Raw genomic sequence first — 23,185 nt, 5'->3', positions numbered from 1 at the left:
CTCACCCTAGAGCTCGGGCCCCCTCCCTCCTGACCCCAGCGCATCCCTCTGCCCAGAACACTGCCTGCAGCTCGCAGGTGCTCGAGACGGACTTGTTGAACGATGAACGTGACAGACACCAAATTGGATTCTGAGTCCTTGCTCTGTCCATTGGGCACAGGACCAGCTAGAGAATCTGCAGGGCCCAGGGCAAAATGAAAATGTGGGACCCTTGTTCAAAAGGTATGAATAAATTCAAGACAGCAACAAAAAAAGCATGAAACCAAACTCCAGGCCCTCCTGAGCACAGAACCTGAGGGACTCTCGGCCGGCCAGTAGTTTGTACCTGTCTTCCAACTGGGGCTGCCAGTGTGGGCTGGTGATCTGTGGACACCCTCAGTCCTCACACCAGCCTCCAAGCCACTCAGAGCTGGGAAAGCTCTGGGCATTGCGTTCTGCGGAGTCACAGGCCTGAGACCCGGCCCCGTCTTGTCTACCGTGAGCGCCATGTCTGAGAGGGGCTGGGAGAAGCACCGAGATTCAGTCAAGGGACTGTGGCTCTTCCAGCCCAGGTGCACACTGCTTCTGTCCAGACGGCTGCATCCACTCCAAAGCTTTGGAGAGTTCTGTGTTTTTCCTCTTCTATTTTTATTTCCTCAAATCTGAGACCAAGAGAGATCAGCTCCAGAGTCCTGGAGGGGTCTAAGCCAGGAGGAATTGATCCACAAGCAAGAAGAAAAACATGTCTGAAGAAGGTCACTGTGAGTGTCCTTGTCAGGGATAGACGGGCACCAACTCCAGTATGGGCTGGGCCCCGACAAGGGCTGGGTCCTGTGAGAGAGGGTCCATCCTGCCATCAGATACCCCAGCCTGGGGCTGGCCAGGGCCCCCTCTGCACTGCCCCACCCTGGAGGAGTTGTTTCCACTGACGCTTGTGTGAACAGCGCCCCCTGGGGTTGTGAGGACCCAGCCCAGCAAAAAGTTAAAAGTCCTGTTTGGTCTATAGAGGCAAGTGCAGTTTGTGGTGCAGCTCTCAGGTTTGTGAGCGTTCAGTGAATGAGATCAAGTGTGAAGCACTTGTTATGCCTTAAGCAGGGCCCTTGGCCCAGAGGGAGGGCTCAGAAGCTTGTACTGTGTTTTGCAAAGATTCAGACCAGTCATCCATCCTCCTTCCCAGCCACATGTAGGATAACTGGGGTGACAAGTGACTCTATGAAGAATTGGGGGCCTACAGATAACAATGCCAAGCACCTAAAACTCAGGCCTCAAATTGCTCAAATCATCAGATGAGGTGGGGGGATTCTTAGTGGGAGGCCCCTGGATTCCACTGCAGTCCCTGTTGTTTTATTTTGCACCTCCTCTGTACCAGGTACTTTATTCTTAGTGCAACCTGAGGTGTGTAGTGTAGCTTAGGTACTGTGGGAAGCAGAATTCTAAGAGGACCTCAAAGATTTCTGCCCTTCATATAATCTCCACCCCTTGAGTGAATACAGTGGGTATTGCTCTCCAAAGTAAAGGGATTCTGCCTATGTAATTTAGGTCCCTAATCAATTGACTTGGAGTTAAGCAATGGGAGATGATCCTGGGTGAGTCTGACCTCATCAGGCGAGTCCTTACAAGAAGTTAGAGATATTCTCCCACTGGCTTTGAAGGATTTGCTGCCAAGTTGCAAGAAGGCCACATGGAAGGGAACTGAGAGAAGCCTCAGGAGCTGGAAGTGACTTGGTTGACAGCCAGCATGAAGATGGGGCCTCAGTCCTACAAATCCAAGAGACTGAGTTTGGCCAAAACCTGAATGAGCTTGGACAAAGACCCTGAGCGGCAGATAAGAACACAGTGCTGACATCTCACATTTAGCTTTTGTAGGATCCTGAGCAGAGAACCCAGCAAGGCCATACCTGCACTCCTGATCCATGGAAATTGTGAGAATAAATGGGTGTTGCTTTAAACCACTAAGTCCATCGTAACTGTTATAATCATAGGAAACTAATACAGATAGGTAATTGCCAATTGCCAGAGTCTTTAAAATTCTGCTGGTAATAGGACTTGGACTTCTGATTTTTGGCTGTGCCTAGTGTCACTCAGAATAAAAACCTATAGTTCCCAGTCTCCCTTGTAGCTACGTGTGACTGCATTTGTGCTAAATGAGAGGTAAATGGAGTTTTTGTGCCTCATCTTCGGGTTGGCTGCTTAAAGAAAGCACACAAACCTAGAACACAGATGATATGGTCTGGCTGTGTCCCCACCCAATCTCATCTTCAATTGTAACTGCCACAATTCCCACGTGTCGTGGGAGGAACTCGGTTAGAAGGTGATTGAATTATGGGGTTGGGTCTTTCCTGCACTGTTTTTTTGGTAGTGAATGAGTCTCACGAGATCTGATGGTTTTAAAAACGGTAGCTTCCCTGCACAAGCTCTCTCTGCTGCCATTCATGTAAGACATGGCTTGCTCCTCCTTTCCTCCTGCCATGATTTTGAGGCCTTCCCAGCCACGTGGAGCTGAAAGTTCATTAAGCCTCTTTCTTTTGTAAATTTCCCAGGCTTAGGTATGTCTTTATCAGCAGCATGAGAAGAGACTAATACAACAGATATGACTGGCACTCCAGCAGCCATCTTGGACCATGAGGTGGGTTGTGAGGATGAAGCCATGAATTAAGACGGTAGAGCAGAAAAGCAGGAGCCTAGATCCTTAGGGGCAGAGTAAGACAACTACCATCCTGTCTTTGGATGGCTGACCTTCAGACTTCTTTTAGATGAGACAAAAACTTTTATCTTCTTTAAGCCACTATTATTTGGGGTTTTTCTGTTATATGCAACTGCTCTTAAATATCCTAAGTATGGGTAGGCACCACACCCATGTCACAGATGAGGAAACTGAGGCACAGAGAAAGTGATAAGTTGCCCAAGATGGAGGTCCCACAGCTGACTAAGTAACCGGGTCGGGCTCTGAGCTGGAGCCAACCCTGGCCCCTCTGCCCAGCACGTGCTGCCTCTTGCCTAGTGGCACGAGAATTCTCCTTTTTCCCAAATAAGAAGGTGGCAGATGTCTTCCCCAGAGAAGTGTGTGTCCTCTCAGCCGCCTCCACATGCAACCTTGACTGGGTACCACTTCCCACTCTAAACACTGGACAGAGTGGGCTTGTGCGCCCGTCCCACGGCCAGTCTCTGCAGAGCAACCTCCCAGGACGAGGAGGAGGAAGGGGGAGCAGCTTGACTGGTGCAAAGTGGGATTGGAATGCTGCTTCCTCCCGGTACCCTTAACCCTCCCCACTGTGGCTTCCCCTGGTCTCTGCATTTCCAATGGCCCCCAGTGCACTTTGGATGAAACCCAGGGTCCCTCTGTGGCCCTCAACGCCATGCACAACCAGCCTGCTCTCTCCCTGCTGACGTCCTGCCTGCCTCCCTGTACCGCAGCCACATGGCCTTCCTGCTGTTCCTCCCGCCTGCCACCCCAGGGCCTTTGCACACACTCCTCCCTCAGGTGGAAGAGCTCTTCCCTGCAGTACCCCCGCCCCTGTCACAGCCCACTGTGGCCTGCATTCAGGTCTCAGCCGAAAGGGCCTTCCTCAGGGTCCGTCCCTGACCACCCTATCCTCCCTGTCACCCCACGCGCTGTGGCTTCCCGACACACATCATTCCTTGGCATTAAATGGCTCAGTCAGGTCTGGCTTCTCCACTAAACATGGTAGACACAGTGCCCGGGCCCATGGGACTTTCAGGGACCCACAAACGCATTTTAATGTCCTTTAAAATCAGAGCAAATGAATATAACTCTGCCTGGTGGATATTCATCTTTATGCCAACACAGTAAAAAATAACAATTTGTCTTATTTCCAGATGGACGAGGGGCCGCAGTCATCCTGGCATGGGGCTGGGTCCTGTTTGCTTGCTATGTCCTCTGATCAGGACCCACTTCCCCGAGCGTGGGCACCTGTTACCTGTACCTACTGCCCGCCATGGTGCCTGGTGCACGGTGGACACACAGTGAATTAGTGAATGGGCAGATGAAGAATGAACACTCCCAGCCAAAGAAGAAGCTCGTGCTGTCCCCAGCGCCTACCCTGCTCCTAGAAAGGGCATCGCATCACAGTTTGGCTGCCCCAAGCCACCGTGGTCATCCTTACTTATGGCCACCTGCTCCTGGATAGGGGACCCTGGCCTGGAGCGCCCGTCCATCCGCCAGTCCCCTCGCGGAGAGCGCCTCCAGTAGCGCACATGAGAAGGGTTGGAGCTGGTGGGAAGCTGAGGTTGGGCTCCCACAGCTCCTCCTCCAGCTGTGGGTGCTCCAGAGTTCACTCTGCCCAGCATGGGCAACAGTGGTGGCACCAACCAGGAACAGTGAGGACCAGCTGAGGCTGGATGGAGAAGCTCTGAGAGGCCCAAGAACCCTGTGGTGGGAAAAGGAGAGGGTCTCGTGATGGATTGAATGGTGGCCTCAAAAAAGATATGCCCAGGTCTGAATCCCCCAACCTGTGACTGTGCCCTTACTTGGAGAGAGGCTCTTCACAGATACTATTAAGGATCTAGAGGAGGAGGTCATCCTCGGTTATCTGGGTGGACCCTCAATCCAATGACAGGTGTCCTTGCCAAAGGCACACAGAGGGCCAGGTGCTGTGGCTCAAGCCTATAATCCCAGCACTTTGGGAGGCTGAGGTGGGCAGATCACGAGGTCAGGAGTTCGAGACCATCCTGGCTATCACGGTGAAACTCCATCTCTACTAAAAATACAAAAAAAAAAAAAAAAAAAAAAAAAAAAAAAAAAATTAGCCGGGCGAGGTGGCGGGCGCCTGTAGTCCCAGCTACTCAGGAGGCTGAGGCAGGAGAATGGTGTGAACCCGGGAGGCGGAGCTTGCAGTGAGCCAAGATTGTGCCACTTCTCTCCAGCCTGGGTGACAGAGAAAGACTCTGTCTCAAAAAGAAAGAAAGAAAGAAAAAAAAGGCATACAGAGGAGCGATGGAGAAGGCCATGTGCCATGTGTAGACAGAGGCAGAAATTGGGATGATGTAGTCACCAGCCCAGGAACACCTGGAGCCACTAGAGGCTGGAAGAGGCTGGGAAGGGTCCTCTCTGAGAGTCTCCAGAGGGAACAGAGCTCTGCTGACAGCTGGGTTTTGGATGGCTGCCCTCCAGAGCCACAAGAACGAATCTGTGCCGTTTTAAGCCAGCAGTTGGTAGTGATTTCTTACGGCAGCCCCAGAAAACTCACATGCTCAGTGTCTCCAAAAGATCTGAACAGAGGGCAGGACTCAAAACATGCCAGTGAGAATCCACTCTATAGATGGCCCCGGGGACCACTGCTAACCCTCCCAGCCACCCAGCATAGTCCATACACTGTTGTCACCAGGCGATGGAGGAGAAGACAGAGGGAAAGGACTACTCACGTGCAGCGTCCACGGTACAGCGGGCTGGCCATCAGCCCCACCCACCAGGGAAGCTAAAGCTCAGCATCAGTGCACACTGAGGAAGGCCCTCAGGCAGTTTGGAAGCAGGAGGGAGGCCGAGCCCTGAGCAATGGTCCAGCGACTCAGTCGTCAGGGCCTGACACACAGGACTGGGGACGGACATTGGGAGGCTCAGAACTGCCAGCCAGGAATCCCCACGTTTCTCCAGCAGCCCCGGGAGATTCCAGCTCAGGAAAGCCTGGGGTTGAGCCCAGGTTTTGAGGTTCAAATTTCAGTTCCAGTGACTATTAGCTGGGGGACTTTGAGTAAATTCCTTCACCTCTCTGTGCCTGACAGTGAGCGGGACTGAGAAGAGAGGCAACAAGAAAATGCTTCGGGGGGAAATGAGCAAGAGAGGTGGAAACCAGGAGGATGGAAGGTAAAGAGGAAAGGTGAGGCCATTTGTGGTGCTACAGCCACAGACGCACATGCCTGCAGGGCCTGCCCAGGGGCCAAACAGGAAAGTGGGACAGCGGTGACAAAATAATGTTTGTCCTTTCCAAAGTGCCCGGCTCTCCCAGGCTAGCCTCTAGTTTTCTGCTCTTAATAGGGACATTAGGGACATGGATGCAAATGCATAAATAGGCATCTACAATTTTAAAAACAGCAACTGACATTCACCCTTTTGTAAAAGAGGCGATAGGGAGCAGTGGAGACTGGGCACCAGCTGTCCCTCTGCAGCTACCCAGAGCAGCCACATGTGTGTGGGGCCCAGAGTGGCCAGGCCTGCCGATTCTCAAGAGAAGCCAGATTTGGGGAGTTTGTCTTCACCTGCATCTTCTGATACTCAAAAACATGTTGGCAACGAATGCACGTTTTAACACACGGATAACACCATGCCGGGGAGTAAGACCCACGTGGAGGCCGCATCTGGACCTCTGGTGTGTGGCTCTGGTCTTCAGCCTGGAAAACAGAACAAACGCTGAACTGCTCGTCTGGACAATGGCAGGAGGGTCTGGAAATCACAAGGGCTGGGACCTGTGAGGAGCAGCCGCTTTATTTCGGGCAATAGGGGAAGAATGGGCAGCCTGTCCAAGTATCAGGCTGGGATTCCAACAACAGACATCAGGTGACCTGAGTGTGCACTTCAAAGTGGAAAGGCGTCCAAAATGCTGCTCCACGCTACACGGCCGAGTGCTGCTCCATGCTCGGCGAGGCACCTTCGCCAGGCCTGCTGGGGGCCGCCCACATCCACAGCCGCGCTCCAGCAGCTGCTCCCAACTGCCCCAATCATTTGCACTGGACAGTGTCAGCTCTGGGGCCGGCACTGCTTTAAAGTTTTGGGTGTGCACCTCCTGCCCTTTTTCTCTCTGTGCTGCCTCTATTTTATTGGGATGACTAAATCTTTCAACTATGTTAGCAGTAAACACAGCTAATTTACCCCCTGCCTCTTTGAAACAGCTGCTGACAGCTGCACTGTAATTCAATCAAGGACCTTTGTAGTGGAGCCTCTACCAAATTCACATGTGTTGTTTGGTTCCATCTCTCCTGCCCAGAGCCCCCACACAGCTGCACCAAATATTGACGAGCGCCCACTTCCCCCCAAGGCCTGAATGCTAAACAGTGCGTTCACGGTGGAGGCGAAGGCAGGGAGCTCTCAGCAGTGTGAGAGAACTTCAGTGTCCAGGAACTGAGAGAAAAACACAACACACACAGAGACACAGGCCAAAGAACCAGAACCAAATGTCTCCTTTTATTGCAAAGTCAAACCCTTTTTATTTTGTCTATTTATACAGAATTTTCACTAAAGACTGTTCGACGCAACAGCCATGAGTACATTGGTCCAACCATTAATAAATAGTCTTAAATAAGAAAACAAACAGGTTGAAGGAAAGCAAGCTCGCCATCCTGAATGAGGGATTAAGGGGTGGGGGGTTCAAAAGAGCTTTGGATGGAAATAAATAATCTCTTTGCTTTGTAACAACTATTTACAGGTTTAAATGTACAAATGATGCTAACCAGAGGCTGGTTGGGTCAGCAAGTGGTGAGAAAACCTGCACCAAGAGGGATCACACAAAAAGCCCCAGCTCTGCCAGCAAATGAAACCAAACATAACCAAAAATACTTCTCCCCAGTGACTAGAGAGAGGAGGCTGCAGCCCAAGCTACTAAAGAAGAAAAACATCAAGGAAAATAAAAACAGAGCCCCGGTGTTTCCAGGAACCGTCTGAGTCAAGACAGAGAAACAGTCCCCCACAAGACTGGGTTCCACATGGCCACAGTCTCGGATCACCTTGCTTCCTTTAGAGATGTGGAAAACGTTTGTAGACAGTGTAGCCCTCCCCCAGGCCTTGTGTCTGTGGCTGTAGGCTGACTGCGTACTATTTATGGGACTCACCAGCCAAGGCAAGGCAGGCTTACACCAAGAGCCATGTCAGAAATGCCACCTCCAAATCGGGACACTTGGTTAGGATGTTACCCTCAACAAGGCTTCTGTTTGCAATGTAAGTCCAGCACATCCTGCACCCATCAGACCTCCTATTAGGCCATCTCCCCCTTACTTCAAGGAGCAAATCTGTTTGCAGAGACTTCTGATCAGGGTCTGCAAATGAAGAGACAGCCACGGGTACCCCTGCCAGCGCCCAGCCTTGGAATGCCGCTGCAGACAAAGACTAGAGGGTCCACTGGGAGGATGTGCAGTACCCCTGCTCACCCCACTCCTGTGGAGAACTAGGCTTCATTGGTGCTTCCCTTTTTTTTGTTTTTCTTTTGAGATGGAGTCTCGCTTTGTCACCGAAGCTAGAGTGCAGTGGGGTGATCTCCGCTCACTGCAACCTCCGCCTCCTGGGTTCAAGCGATTCTCCTGCCTCAGCCTCCAGAGTAGCTGGGATTACAGGCGCGTGCCACCATGCCCAGCTAATTTTTCTATTTTTAGTAGAGATGGGGTTTCACCATGTTGGCCAGGCTGGTCTCGAACTCCTGACCTCAAATGATCCACCCATCTCAGCCTCCCAAAGTGCTGGGATTACAGGTGTGAGCTACCGCGCCTGGCCCATTGGTGCTTCTTAACAACAGGGTCAAGTTGCAAGTTCCATCCTACTTGCTGTCCTTGTACCCTCTGCAATTTCACATGGATTTACTACCACTGGGGCGAGCTGAAAAGCCAATTCCAAATGTCTGCGGGTGTTTCACGTACCTAGTTTCATTTCTGCCACTGCAAATCCAGCTGAACAACAGAACATATTTTTCCTCCAAAGGTCAACACACAACCCTCCTCAGAGCAGACATTTGCTCTTTCCCCTCCCACTAGATCTTGGATTTGGGCAAACCTCGGTAAACACTGGACCTCTGCAGGCCTCAGAATGAAACCTGTAGGGAATCCCCGCCCTCCACATGACACAGCTTCTGTTTATGCATCAGGATAAACCGAGAAATGGGGATAAATTGTTTAGGAAAATATATCTGTAACATCCTAACCATTTTAATTCATTTGTTTTATTGTGACATTTATTACAGGAACTTCCGGGTCAATTTTCCTTTCGCACAGACACCAATGTGCCCACCCCTTGCCACGCCCCCTTCCTCCCACGGCTGGGTGGCCTGGCTGGCGGGCCCTCATAATTACCTCTGAAAACGAGTCCATGCATGGCTGAGACTTCCCAGCCAATGACCTGGCCCGACCATTTTTCTTTATGCGTGTTTTTTTTTTTTTCCCTGCTAGGTTTTGCCTGCACAGCTTGTAGGATCTTGTTCATTGGATGAAAAATTGATCAAAAGCCATATGCTGCTCACGTTTCCTAATACTCTTACACCTTTAAAGTTGGGGATAGGGAGGGAACGGTCTCACAAAAGGCAGTTGGTCTGCTGGTTCCTGGCCAAGGCGAGCAATGGAGGATCCAGAAAAACTTGGCCCCAAAGGGTCTGAATTCCTGGAGGGGCTAGTGGCAGCCACAGGCCCGGACTACCATGTTTCTGTATTTCTTCAGGATGACATTGGAGCTGTCATCGAAGTAGAGGACGGAGATGGCATTGAGCTGTGTGGGCGCACAGCAGGGCTTGGGCACCGTTTCCGGGTTGATGAAGTGGACCTGAAACACACACCAAAACATGGGCAGTGGTGAGAAGTGGTGAGTCCTTCTAACTGGCCTCCACATTTCTATAAAGAAACATCCTGTCTGGGCATAATGAATGACCGCAGGTGACACTCCCCAAGCCAAGCACTCCCTGTTCTAAGCACTTTACCTGGACAACTCAGTTCTGGGATTATCCCTGTTTTGCAGACAAGGGAACCAAAGCATAGAGGTTTTCACACTATGCAGTTGGGAAGGAAGGGGCCAGATCCGACATTCAGGACCAGGTAATTCTCTGTTGGGGAACTGCCCTGTGCACTGTAGAATGCTGAATAGTGTCCCTGACTTGGAACCACCAGAAGTGCTCCATCTTGCTCATGGGCTTCTCTGTACCTTACAGAGGATGTGGGCCAGGGACACACAAACTCAAACGCCTATGGGTGCCACATGAGTGCCACTGATGAGCAGGGGTAAGACAAGAGGGAACAGTGGGGACTAAGGCAAACTAAGGGAAGAGGCCGCCACTCAACCTAAGCTGACGGCAGCCGACCGAGCTCAGTATTAGCAGATCTGCCACGTGTCCAAGACAGGCCAGAGATTCCACTGTCCTGTTGTTTTTAATGCGAAAACTTCTGGGTTTCCAGCAACTGCAGGTGCCAGGCAAGAGCGTCAATGACTGGCACTGTGTTCCCAGTGTCCAGGCTGTGACCGCTGACATAGGCTAGCATGCTTTTTACACATTTTATGATGGACAATTTCAAACTCTTACACATCCCTACCCTTCCCTACCTGCTCCACCTTGAATGATTTTAAAGTAAATTCCAGCCATCAGCTCATTTCCTCTAGAAGCATTTCATCAGAACTCTCTAGAAGACAGTCGCCCCCTTTTAAACGTGACCACAATCGCATCATTTCACAGTCCCTGGAGAATTCACTTTGACCCTGCAGATCTCTGGTGAAATACTGATGGAAGTAGGTGCACACAGGATGATGGCACTCCTGTTCCATGGGCCATGAAGGCAGCGGTTGGAGAAGGATAGAGATGTGCCCTGGCGGCTGGGGAGACATGCCTGGCACCTTCTAGGGCATACTGGCACAGCACAGCACATCCAGGCCAAGGAACACGTTGGGGAGGACTCTTTCCTTTCCAGCCTAAGGACCTTCAATCCCAAGTCGGGCTGTGGAGTTTACAATTGAGGAGGGGAGAGAGGGCTTTGGAAAATCAATGCTTAAAAAAGCAAAGAAACAAAAACCCTTGCCCTCAAAGAGCAGAACCAAATGAAAGGGATAGATGAGATTTTTCTCCAGGATTTAATACACAGGACAGGGGCAAGAAAAGGAGGCAGATTACTAAATGAAAGGAGGGAGTAGTCCCAGTAGTGAGCTCTCTGTCACTAGAAGCATGCAAGGCAGGGTGGATGATGAGTTGGCGGGAAAGGTTCAGATGATGTTCATGGCAGGGAGCTACATAACCAAGGTCCTTGAACCTTGGATTCTAAGCAAAAGAACACAATCCCTATAGCTCTTATCACTATGGTTGCTGTTGGCAGAGCAGGAATAACATCTACTGAGTATCACCACGTGCTGGGCATGTTCATCTCATTATCACACAGAATCTTCCCAGTGACCCCACTGAAATTTAACTCGAAATGGCCCCGTGGGTCCCCACTCATCTCTCCATCCCATTATTCTGCTGGCCAGCTTCTGATCAGTCTGCCCCTCGCTGAAATTTCTCATCTGTTTACCCGTTTCCTCTACAGGAAAATGAAGCAGGGCCCAGTGCCCTGTTTTAGGCACAGTAACCAGCACCCACAATACTACAAGCATCCTCAAAGGAGCCCATAAAACTTTTAGTTACTTTAAAATTAGGAGAAATAAATGAACTTCAGGGTCAAAGATTATACTCCTCTTTATATGAAACCAGTCATAAAATACAATTTTTGCTTTTTTTTTTTTTTAATGGGGCAAGGAGCCCCTGGAAGTCATGACATGGCAATGGGCTGATGTCTACTCAGGCCCCAGCTTGGAGGCAGCAGGATCCAGTGGCCCCACAGCCTGCCTGGCCCAGGTAACCACACCCCAAGATGGCGTGACACCCACCAGTGTCTGCACGATGGCGTGGTTGGTAGCGTTCATGTAGGAGTTCAGAGGGAAGGCACACTCCCCCTCACAGTAGTAGGCGGCGTAGCCTTCAGGCGCGATGATCCAGTCCTGAAGAGGAGAAGAGAGTGCGGGAAACTATGCGGAAGGCCTGAGCCACATCATCCCAACCCCCATGCTGGCCAGAAGCCACCACGCCAGGCTCACGACCTGAGGTTGAAGGCTCAGATCATGGCTTCTGAGCAGCAGGGGGCCCAGCAGGGGCAGGAAAAATGGGTGGCCTCTCATGGTCCCACAAGAATGGAACGGAGGACCTTTCTATAGTCTTGGTCTACAGTCCGAGCTACTTGGGAGACTGAGTGGGAAGACAGCTCAAAGCTGCAGTGAGCTATCATCACACCACTGCACCCCAGCCTGGGTGACAGAGCAAGACCCCATTTCTAAAAAAAAAAACCATAAAATAAACATGAAGGAAAACCCCACAGAGCTTGGCTGATCGTAAAATGGACATCCATGGCTGTGTCTTCTGGACAGAAGGTGGCACAGCAAGGAGCCTCTGGTGTGAGGCAATCATCAGCTCTACCCGCCACTAGGTGGTCATACACTGGCAGTTCACCTTAAACCAACCTCCATGCCTTGGTGTGCCCACCTGCCAGAGATGCTAATAGCTCCTAATGGCATCACCCATGCTGGCTCAGGATGAGAATTCAGTGACAGTGTAGACAGGTATGTACACTGGTCAGGAAGGGATCCATGTGCCATACCTGCCTCTAGGGTCTGCATGGCACATAAACATTGCCCAATAATCAATACACTCCTCAGTGAGGCTTAAGCGCATGGAATCTTCCAGCAGAGGCCCCTGGAGTTTGGGTTCTGTCCCAGCAGCGGGTGAATGTGGTCACCAGTCCCGAGGGCAGGCTCACAGGAGGGCTCAGAGCTGGCTGTGTGTGTGCACGCCCTGCGTGTGTCGGGGCATAATCCCCAGGGAAGATTCTGGACTCTCCCACTGAACTACAAGCTCCCTGAGGGTAGAATACCACCAGTTGCCCTGATGACCTCATGACAATACCCTCTCCAGGGATATTTGAGCCCCACGGGGCAGATACATTGCAATGTTCAATGCTGCGTCTCCAATCCGATACCAGAACAGGGCCCAGAATGCTGCAGAAGCTGCACGATTGCTGAATGAGAATCACACCAGAGCTCACAGCAGACACATGGTGGATCACATGACCCTCACTCCTCTCCTAGGATTCATCCCCTGCCTTTTGCCTCACTCCATGCAAATGGCTCCAGAGGGGGCAGCCATGTGCCAGTAACATGACCACATCCCTAAACAGTTGACTGGTCCAGAAACAATGGCCTGAATCAAGTTGGGCAGATCCGTCCCTCCCATGGGAATGGGAATGGGATGAGGACAGACGGCAGAGGGGGAGATGGCTCCCCAGGTATCTGGATTCAAACACACAGCCCGGCATCATCTTGAGAAGCAGCCAGCCAATGGATGGGAATGAGGTGCATGCACAGAATGGGGTTCAGAGTTCAAAGTGTTTGGGTTCCTGGTTCGAGTTCAGGTCTCAAACACATTTCTGCTCTTGGATTTCATGAGGCCTCCCTGTATCCTTAGCCCAAGTTCCCTTCCGTAGCGAGGCCACTTGATACCGGAGTCTTAACTGGCAGAGATGAGAAACAGGACTGAGCACAGACCCGCTGCCTCGTGGGAGCCCACGCCAGAGGCCCCATGCCCAAGACAGACCCAGCCAGCCCCTTACCTGCCAGCCCAGGTCTCGGAAGCTGACATACAGCTCGTGCTTCTTACAGGCCTGCCTCTGGTCACTGCTGCTGTTCTCTGCGTTGACAAGGAAGTGAAGAAGCAGAGCCCAGTGAGGAGAAGGAAACACACACACATCCAAAGTTCCCTCCATCTTAGGCGGTGATGTGCACAGCAACCACGCTCAGATGGCTGAGGGGTACATTTCCTGATCCAAAAGCCAGTCCAAGGGTCTAACTGCCTTAAAACTCATTTCTACCCCCAGCAAACGCCCTACTAAGGGAGGTGCCAGTGCCCCCATTCCTCTCTCACGCAGTCTTATCCCATAATACTTTCTGGATCCTTCTGCGGACACTGGTTTCTTTTATACACGTGTGTTGTTTAAATGCTGACATCTGCCTGGATTCCATAAGGGAATCAAACCCCATCCACCTCCCACAGTGCCACTGCAGGGGCCCTGCTCAGAGATCTGCTTACGAACGACCTCGACGTGTGAGGCCCCAACACACTTATCCCTCTGCAGGGGCAAGAAGATGCGGGGACCAGGCCTGGGACAGGCCCCCATCACCACCACCAGCAAGAAGCAATGAGACAGCAAAGAGTCAAAACCTGATGACCTTTCAGAAAAAAACACTCCTGAGGTTTCTTTGAGCAGTGAAAATTACACACTGGGATTTTCCAGAACTATGTAAGTTTGTAAGCATTTGGGTCAGGGCCTGAGCACTTGTAAACACTGCAGAAGTTTCTGTCCGTCTGTCTCTCTCTCTCACACACACTGCAACCTTCCTTCCACCCCACGGCAGAGGGATTGCTTTTTTCTTAGTCATGACCTGTCTTTCCTCCACCTACAACTTCCCAGGGGCTCTCTGTCATACTCAGAGCAGGGCCCAGGCTGTGCCTGTGGTCCACAGGCCCAGTGTGCTCTGACAACTGATTGACCAAACACCAAGCTCACTCCCACCGCAGGGCCTTTGCATGCGCTGTTTCCTCGACCTGCAATGCCCCTTCCTGCAATCTTTGTTGTGTCTGGCTCAAGCCTTGGTTCCAATGTCACCTCCTCAAAGAGGTTTTGTAAAGTCACTATCGGATCCCCATCAGTGCACATCCTGTCCAGGAGTCAGGAAGTGGTTCAGGGAAGGGCAAGTGACCCGGCACAAACTAAAAGAGATCGGGACTTCCGGAAACAGTTCCCCCGTTCCTAAGAAAGACCCATGGGGAGACATTCACTCTCTTCCTCCCACTGCCAGGGAGCAAAAAATAATGAAGCCCCCCTGGCTGTCCCCATGGCCAACTGCAGCTGTGGCCTTGAGAGGAAGCAGCACTGAAGATGGTGGGGTGGGGGCAGAAGGAGCTGGGGCTTGGAGGACACTGTTGAGCTCCTGGATCCACCAACCCTAATGTCCACCCAACCTCGGCTCTGTGCGCTGATGAATTTTGTACTGGTTGAAGCACATTTGACTTGGGTTTCTGATCTCTGCAGCCAACCCTCAACCCATCCCAACTGGCCACCCTGTGAAGGCTCATCCCACATAGAAATGTGGTCATAGAAAATGGTGGTCAGCTTGAGCTCAGGTGTCGCCCTTAGAGGTGTAGACCCTGGAGCACAGTCAGCCTCTGAGTGGAGTCTAACCTGTGAGTCAAGACCAGGTCCTGAGGACTGCTCCAGCTATGGAGTCCAACCCCAGCTCTCCTAGATCTTGGACTCCTGGTTTGCAAAATGAAGAGAGCTCCTATACCTCCTGGGGTAACCCTGAGTGTTCATTTCAGTTTCATATTTTATTCTTCTTGTAGCCCACTTGTTAGGGAAATTTAAAACTAAACTACACACATTCTCCATTCACACACATACACCTGTTAACTATTTGAATGCATGGCTGTTTCCTCCACACCCACTACATGTCATTAGGGTATATATCAAAGAGTGGAACATCACTCAATTTTTGACTTTTCTCTGATTCATGAGAATTCTATCTGCATGATTTCTAGGATAATGAGAAATGGTAAGACAAGAAGGGCATCACTGAACTCCCTTCCCTGAGCCTCACTTTCCTCATCTGTAAAATGGCTGGGACAGGAGTGGTGCAGTAAGCTAGCCTCCCATAGACCACACACTGCAAATTAGGACACCGCCTCAGACACAGACTGGACATTCTGTTGGTCCTGGAAATCTTCAGTGTGCAGCCGCCTTAGCTACCCCATGACTGAGAACAATTCTGGAACGAAATGGGCTAGAGACAGCGAGCGAGAGCGGAAAGCAGAAAGAAGGAGAAAGAAGAGTGTTGAGGAGGAAGGAGGCAGGAGAGGGGAGAACAGAAGGAGTCAGGAACCAGCCTCCAAGGCTCAGGCTGAGACAGGAGCACCATGCTCCCTGCTGGCGACTGAAAAGCAGGCTGCTTTTGTTTTCATCAGCAATTTTTTTTTTTTTTTTTGAGACAGAGTCTTGCTCTGTTGACCAGGCTGGAGTACAGTGGTGCAATCTTGGCTCACTGCAACCTCTGCATCCTGGATTCAAGCGATTCTCCTGCCTCAGCCTCCCAAGTAGCTGGGACTATAGGCAGTCATCACCATGCCCGGCTAATTTTTGTATATTTAGTAGAGACGGGGTTTCACCATGTTGGCCAGGCTGGTCACAAACTCCTGACCTCAGGTGATCCACCCGCCTTGGCCTCCCAAAATGCCATTTTTGAATGTATCTATTTATATAGATATAAAATGTATCTATAGTTCAGAAAAGCAATGTGGAAAGATATGCACACCAATGAGGAAATTACATTTAATTGATTATAACCGAATCACGTGTGTTTAGACCTGGTCCTGAGGAGATACTCAAGACTCTCTGTGAAGTGACCTCTGTGAAGGCTGGGGCGGGGCAGGTGGCCTCCAGGCTGTGGGGTGGCAGCGCTTGCCCCTGGGTGCCCTGCCCTCACGGCCTGCGCGTCTGGTGGAGTCACTCATTCATTCAGCCATTGCTAGGGGCTGCTTCCTAGTGTACAGGCATGAGATGAGTCCCAGGTGTAAGACAGAAAAGGCCTGCCACTCAGGGGCTTTTCCAGAACGAGAGGCGGGTCACAGATAAGTGAGTGCACATGACTTACATGGAGATGAGGGCTACAGAGGAAAACAAGGCAGGAGAGGCTGCAGCGAGTGGGCATGCTGCAGGGGGTGCCAGCAGGCGCTCTTCTGAGGAGGTGATGTGCGGATAAGAGCCAAAAGGAAGTGAGGTAGGAGGGTGGGGAGGCATCCAAGGGCGAGGCATTCCTGGATGAGGATGCCCAGCAGCGGGGACGAGGAGCTGTCCATGCCTGAGGCCACTGGAGCAGCATCGGACAGAGGATCCGAAGCAGGCACTGAGCCCCACAAGGAATGAGAAAGCTGGGGCCTGGGTCAGCAGACTGTGTGGGTGGAGGGAAGATCAGCGTGGCTGGAACCAGCCCCCAAAGCTCAATGTTGCAAGGGGCTGCTCAGAGTGGATGGAGGCAGCCAGGGAGAGCCCGGAGGCCCCTGGTCCCCACCCTCAGTGTGGGAGTAGCAGGGCTTGGAGAGAGAGAACCAGCTCTGGGGCAGCAGGGACCTCCCCAGGGCCAGGGTGCCCTCAACATGAGAAGGTCAAGGTCAAGGAACCATCAGGGAAGAGCCCAAACAGCTGGACTCTACAGCCTGCCCTCGAGAACACACAGACGCCAAGTAGAAACCTAAGATGGCCTCCGTGGCTGCGGCAATGTCCAGGGCCACAGGTAGCCACGCCCCTCCACGACTCTCCTCCCTCTTCCTTATGGGGAGGCAGAAGGCAGGGCGGAGGAGAAGGAACATCCCCTCAGCTCAAGGAAGTGCCAGGTGAAGCTGCTAGCTGGAGCCAGGGACATTGCTGACTCCTTGGTGTCCTGAGTCAAGGAGGATTCTGCAGCTGCGTGAAGGCTCTGTCAGAAGGAAGTCCCATGATCTATTAGCAATGTCTGTCATGAGCACAGGAGGGGCCATGATCTATTAGCAATGTCTGTCATGAGCACAGGAGGGGCAAGGAGTGGCCTGAGTGCTACTTTCCTCAACCCTGTCTTAAAGCAAAGCCACGACATTTGGCATAACTTAGTTCAAACCCAAGGCCAAACAGACCAAGGCTGAGCACAGCTCATGAAGCTAGTTGTGGTGTGCGAGTGAGGCGTGGGCACTGGCCCTGCCACCAAGAATCCCAGACCCTGCTCTGTACTTCCAGGGCTCTTTGATGATGGCTGTCCCAGCAGAAAGTGGCCGGAGCTCCAGTGTATCCTTAGGACTTATTAGCAGGAAAGCAAGGAAAGGAAACAAAAGAGAGACTCCAGCTCCCATCCCTCCAAGCCTGCGCCACCCGCCCCAAAGCAACAGAACGTGAGCAGGAGACAGCCCAGATGCCAGCACCGAGGATTCATCCACCTCTTCAACCCCCTGCCTGGGCCGCAGACAAGTCAGGACTGGTGCTCAGGCTCAGCTCCCGCCCCCACGGGTCATCTGGTAAAGGCGGCTGCTTACCAGGGAGCTGGGTCCAAACGTGGGTGGGGAGAAGGAAGTACTGGGACCCAGTTTCTCAACCCCAAACCGCACCATCTGAAGAGCACGTGAAGCCCCGGGGAAGGAGGCTGGTGGGCAGGAAAGCGAGCTCCGCGTGGGGTAGCGTGCCAGAGCATGTGCCCCCGCCCCGGCACACACAAGGCTGCCGAGATTCAACTTGTGTGGCCCCACGGCAGGGCTCCAGCCCATCACAGGGGTGGGGGGCGGAGGGGAACGAGCGATTCGAAGGGGCAGGCACACAGGAATACATAGTCACACTCACACTCAGGGACTCTGGCCTAAGCCGAGGGTGGGGCCCGGGCCTCGGTATTTTTTATTTTTACTTTTTTCTTAACTTCCAGGCAGGTTTTAGAAGAACTTCAAACAGGGCCACGAGCGATCCGCGGGAAGGAGGCAGGTTCCCAGCAATGAATTTCTGCCACGGGAAACAGTGAGAGCCCCGTCCTAGGAGCTGTGTAAATGGAGACTTGGTGGGGCTTTGATGAGGAGGTGGTGGGGAAAATCTGAATTCTAAACCTGCGAGGCCTAGTTCCTCTCCCGCTGGTTACCCAGGTGCGTGCACCCGATGGAGCTCCAAGACACGGAAGTCTTCGCGGGAATGGAGTTTGCTGCACTTCCTGCCTGGATGATCTGTAAAAATCCTCTAGGGAGTCTCCAGGCTCTGAGCACCCCCTCGGCACCCACCCCGTTCCTCACCTTTCTTAGAGCAGCCTTTGAATGATCTTATCACCTGCACCGCATACCCCAGCTTGAATCTCTGCAAGGACTTCTGAACATGCTTGGCATGAAGTTCAAATTCAAGGCTCCCAAGAGAAGGCCTGACTCACCACCCTCACTCCCCTCCCCTGCTTCAGCCCCCACAGCCTCCTCCCCGCTCCCCAAAGCTTCCAGGAAACCCCACAGCACAGGTTTCTGCCCCTGCAGGTCCCACAGCCCAGAGCAACCTCTCCGGACCAGCCTGGCCTCATGGGCACCCACTGGGCCCAGAGCTCTCAGCTCACTCACCACAAAATCTTGTCTGCACCCCTCGGGATGGGCTGGGTTCCCTGGGCACCACCCTGACTCTGGGCCTGTTACTATGTATGGATGTGAATGGCGACCCCCTCCTTCCTGTCCTAAATTAACACCCCTAAGGGCAGCCTTTGTGTGGGTGTTCAGCATTGAACCCCAGCCTTCAAGAGTCCAGCATAAAAGAGACTTCAAATACAAATGAAGGAATTCAGTTGGTTTTTGATTTGGGAGACCACAGACCCCTTTGAGACACCTGGAAAAATGGATCCACCTGCCAGAAAAGAAAATACACAGAATCCCTACACACACTCTGGGCCACACAGATGCACTGAGGTCCATCTGGGGGCCCCAGGACATCTGCCAGGGGTCAGGAAGCCTTGTCTGAAAAAGGCCACCAACCGTGCTGACCTGCCTTCTCCCTTGAAAAGTAAAATGAACATAAATTTCAAGCTAGGCTAGGTGAGGAGGAAGAAGCTATTGGCACTAGAGGGTTAGTTTGGGGGTGGGGCTGCTGCTGTCCTCTCTCCAGGACCTTTCTCGACAGCCCCCTGCTCCCCTTGGGTGCTTCCTGGGACCAACCGCAGGCCCCAGAGCTGATAAGCAGATAATAGCTTCCCACATAGCGGCAGGGCAGGTTTGCACCTCAGACCTTTTTCTGCCTTGTGATCAACCTGGAGCCAAGAAGACTGCAACTCCTCCTGAGCCGGCCACCAGACGGCTGTGTCCCAGCTCCTTAGCAGGATGAGAGAAGCACTCTGAGGAGGCCGGGAGCAGTAACTTGCCTGTAATCTCAGTACTTTGGGAGCCAAAAGTGGGAGGATAGCTTGAGCCTAAGAGCTCAAGACCAGCCTAGGCAATATAGGGAGGCCCCATCTCTACAAAAAATAGCCAGTTGTGGTGGCATCCATCTATAGTCCCAGCTACCTGGGAGGCTCAGGTGGGAGGACTGCTCGAGCCCAGGAGGTCAAGACTGCGGTAAGCCATGCTCACACCACTGCACTCCAGCCTGGGCAATGGCGTGAGACCCTGTCTCTAAAAAAAAAAAAAAGAAAGAAAGAAAGAAAGAAAAAGAAAATCACTTTGCCAACAAAGATGTATTCTTTCCTATCGTTGCTTTAACAAATTACCAAACAAATTATCAAAACAATACAAACGGATGATAGCTCTGTGGCTCTGAAGTCCAACACCAGTCTCAGCAGGTAAATGCCAGTGTGGGCAAGATGGGCTCCTTCTGGGGGCTCTAGGGGAGGATCCCTTCCTTGCCTTGTGCAGCTTCTCCAGGCCACCTGCATCACGTGGCTGGTGGCCCCGCTCATCTCCACCCCTCTGTCCTCTGTGCTCACATGGCTCCAACCACAGCTCGCAAAGGCTCTCTCCTAGAAGGACTGATAGGGCCACCCTGCTACACAGAGCCCGTGTATTGGAAGGCCAGCTGATTAGCACCTGTGATTCCAAGGGCAGCCCCACTCCCCTTCGCCCTGGAGGGTGACACGTTCACGGGTTCCAGAGATTAAGACACTGCCATCTTAGAGAGGCTGTTGCCCTGCTCATTGCAAATGGCTTCCTGAAGAGCCAGAGAAACAGCACCCCCAGGCAGCAGCTCCCCTGGCCGGCGGGATGGGATTGGGAATAGGGAGCAAACTGGGTTCCTTGGATCTGGGGGGGTGTCACCCCTCCAGTCCACTGGAAAATGGTTTGTTGTGCGGTTCATTGATTCGAAGCTTTGGTTTTGGTCTGGGAGGAGTCCAGATGCATCTTCTGGCAGACTTGACACTGCATGTGCAGGGGGCGTGAGCCAGGCAAGGGGTGTGGGAAGGCTGTCCACAGACACCCACAGTGCCAGCAGGGCTGGTCCAGGCCAGCCCACCCCCAAAGCCCAAAACCAGAATGCACCTTCTTGGGACCCCAGCACCTGCAGGCCACCAGAGGCTGTCAATGTCGGTTCCCCAATCAGCCTATGGGGAAAGGGATTGCACCCCAGCCACAGCCCCAGTGCCCGGGACAAAGCCAGGCTCCTGTGGGGGCCCCACAAATGCCTGGTGACTTGTCAGAAAGCACTCAGTGGGATTGCTGGGGACACTGAAGCTGGTCCAGGCCAGGCAGATGGTCCTGGCAACATCTGACAGGGAAGAGGGCCTGGGGCAAGGGACAACCCAGACCCCAGAGACCCAATCCCAGGGCTGCCACTTACCTACACCATGCCCTTAGACAAACCACTTACCCTCTTCAAGCCTCAGTTTTCCTCTCTGTGAAGTGGGAGGCCATCTACCTCAGAGCCTCAAGAACCACACAACATGATGGGCTAAAAGCTGTCTGCTCTAGAGGACCTGCAGAGTGCGACCCCCTGGAAGTCTCCTTCACACAATGCGTTAACTGTACTTATATTTACTGTTAATGTTTGATTTGCTTGCAATGAAAATATTAGCTTTAATTTTTAAAAAATTTATTGTAAAGAAACATTTCAAACAAACTGAAAAGTATTGCAAATCATATATTCTTTTTTTGTTGTTGTTTTTGAGACAGAGTCTCGTTCTGTCGCCCAGGCTGGAGTGCAGTGGTGCAATCTTGGCTCACTGCACGCTCCGCCTCCCAGGTTCATGCCATTCTCCTGCCTCAGACTCCCGAGTAGCACAAATCATATATTCTTTAAACACCTACCACCTGGCCAGGTGCAGTGGCTCACGCCTATAATCCCAGCACTTTGGGAGGCCAAGGCAGGTGGATCACTTGAGGTCAGGAGTTTGAGACCAGCCTGGCCAACATGGTGAAACCCTGTCTCTACTAAAAAAATACAAAAATTAGCTGGACACAGTGGTGCACACCTGTAGTCCCAGCTACTCGGGAGGCTGAGACTGGAGAATCACTTGAACCTGGGAGGCAGAAGTTGCAGTGAGCTGAGATCGCACCACTGCACTCCAGCCTGGGTGACAGAGTAAGACTTTGTCTCAAAAAACAAACAAATAAACAACCATATATATATACATACACACATATATACATATATACAAATATACATATATACACATATATTTATCAAGTATTAAAGGTTGCCATGAATTTAAAATATGTTTCATTTTATGAAATAAAGAAACAGCAAACGCTTCTACCTCCCCATTTCTTCCTCCCCCTCCTTCCATGGGGTAAGCCCCCCGGGGGTCTTCCCATCCATGTTTCAGAGTCTTCCCTCATCTCTGTGTAGCTGCAAGCACTGCCATTGTTCTGTCTATTTAAATATCTACATGCTTGGCATTGTATTATACTAATGTTTTGCAACTTGCATTTCTAAGCTAGTTTATTACTTTTACAGAATTAAGATGCTCTGTGTAGGGAAGGATTTGGGGGTTTTCTTCCTGAGCCATCTGGCAAGCACCTGAATGGATTTTGAGTCAGTCCCCTGCTGGGTCCCGCTGGGGCCCTGCTGGGTTCCTGTGGTGAGTCTGTGATCCCCCCGACCTGGGCGTACCTGCCACATTGGCCATCCGCAGGGCTTCCTGGTTCTTGGGTGTCTTGGAGCGGTTCTGGCTGCGCTGTTTGCTCCCCGTGGACCGGATGCTGCGGAAGTGGACCTCCGTGGCCTTGAAGAAAGCCACCATGAAGGGCTGCTTATTCTGGGGCCCGTGCCGCCCAATCAGGCCCGCCAACTTGGGGTTGATGCTCTGCCCTGGACAGGAAGCAGCCAAGTGCACAGAAGAGTAGTTACAGGAGGGCCACGAGCGGGACAGGGCTGCAGAGACGCTATGCCTCCCGGTTCATTCATGAACTCTTTATTCCTCCATCCAGCAAGTATTTATTGAGTACTCACTCTAGGCCAGGTACTGTTTAAGGAACTTGGAACACAACTGCGAAAGCAGCCAAGAAAACGTCCTGTTCTCTGGGTTTCCATGCAAGTGGGGAAGGCAGGCAGGAAATATAAGGGGTGGGGAACCAGGCTGAGGGCTGCGGAAGGTGGCAAGCTAGCGAACCCCTTAAGTGCCACTCACATTCCATTGGCCAAAGTAGGTCATGGTATGTGCCTAATTTCAGGGAGTTGGGGGGCAATCTTGCTGTGTGCCAGGGAAGGTGGGAGCAACTGCAAACAACCCTGATGACTACAGGGGCCATCCGAGTAGAGATCTGGGTAACAGTGAGTGAGGGGGCTCAGTGGATGTTTGGGAAGAGTGTATTCCAGGCAGAGGGAACTGCAGAGGTGAATGTATGGAGGCAGGAGCGAGGAGGGTGTGTTCAAGGGGCAGGGGGGAGTAGCAGGGACAACTGGGAGGGGCAGAAGAGGCATGAGTCAGGTTGGATCCTATGGGCAACACGAGCACCTGCCTCAGCCCAGTGTCCTGCGT

The 23,185-nt window shown here is 52.1% G+C and overlaps 1 protein-coding gene across 2 annotated transcripts in view; it reads right to left on the bottom strand.

Annotated features, from left to right (window-relative positions):
* Positions 1–7,094: 7,094 nt before the first annotated feature.
* BMP7 (bone morphogenetic protein 7) overlaps positions 7,095–23,185 on the bottom strand; it is a 97,948-nt gene continuing 81,857 nt past the window's right edge. The window contains exons 4-7 of one of the 2 annotated variants that reach the window (XM_011936694.1): positions 22,318–22,515; positions 13,303–13,379; positions 11,531–11,641; positions 7,095–9,448 (exon numbers count right to left, since the gene is read on the bottom strand). In XM_011936694.1, coding sequence (XP_011792084.1) covers positions 9,299–9,448; positions 11,531–11,641; positions 13,303–13,379; positions 22,318–22,515 — 536 coding nt within the window. In that variant the 3' untranslated portion in view covers positions 7,095–9,298. The remainder of the gene's footprint in view (positions 9,449–11,530; positions 11,642–13,302; positions 13,380–22,317; positions 22,516–23,185) is intronic. The other variant, XM_011936695.1, reaches the window with a different exon arrangement.

The sequence above is a fragment of the Colobus angolensis genome, unplaced genomic scaffold, assembly GCF_000951035.1.
Source record: "Colobus angolensis palliatus isolate OR3802 unplaced genomic scaffold, Cang.pa_1.0 Scaffold156, whole genome shotgun sequence".
NCBI lineage: Eukaryota > Metazoa > Chordata > Mammalia > Primates > Cercopithecidae > Colobus > Colobus angolensis.
Note: the sequence above shows the minus strand (reverse complement) of the source record. Positions and strands in the feature narration are given on the sequence as shown.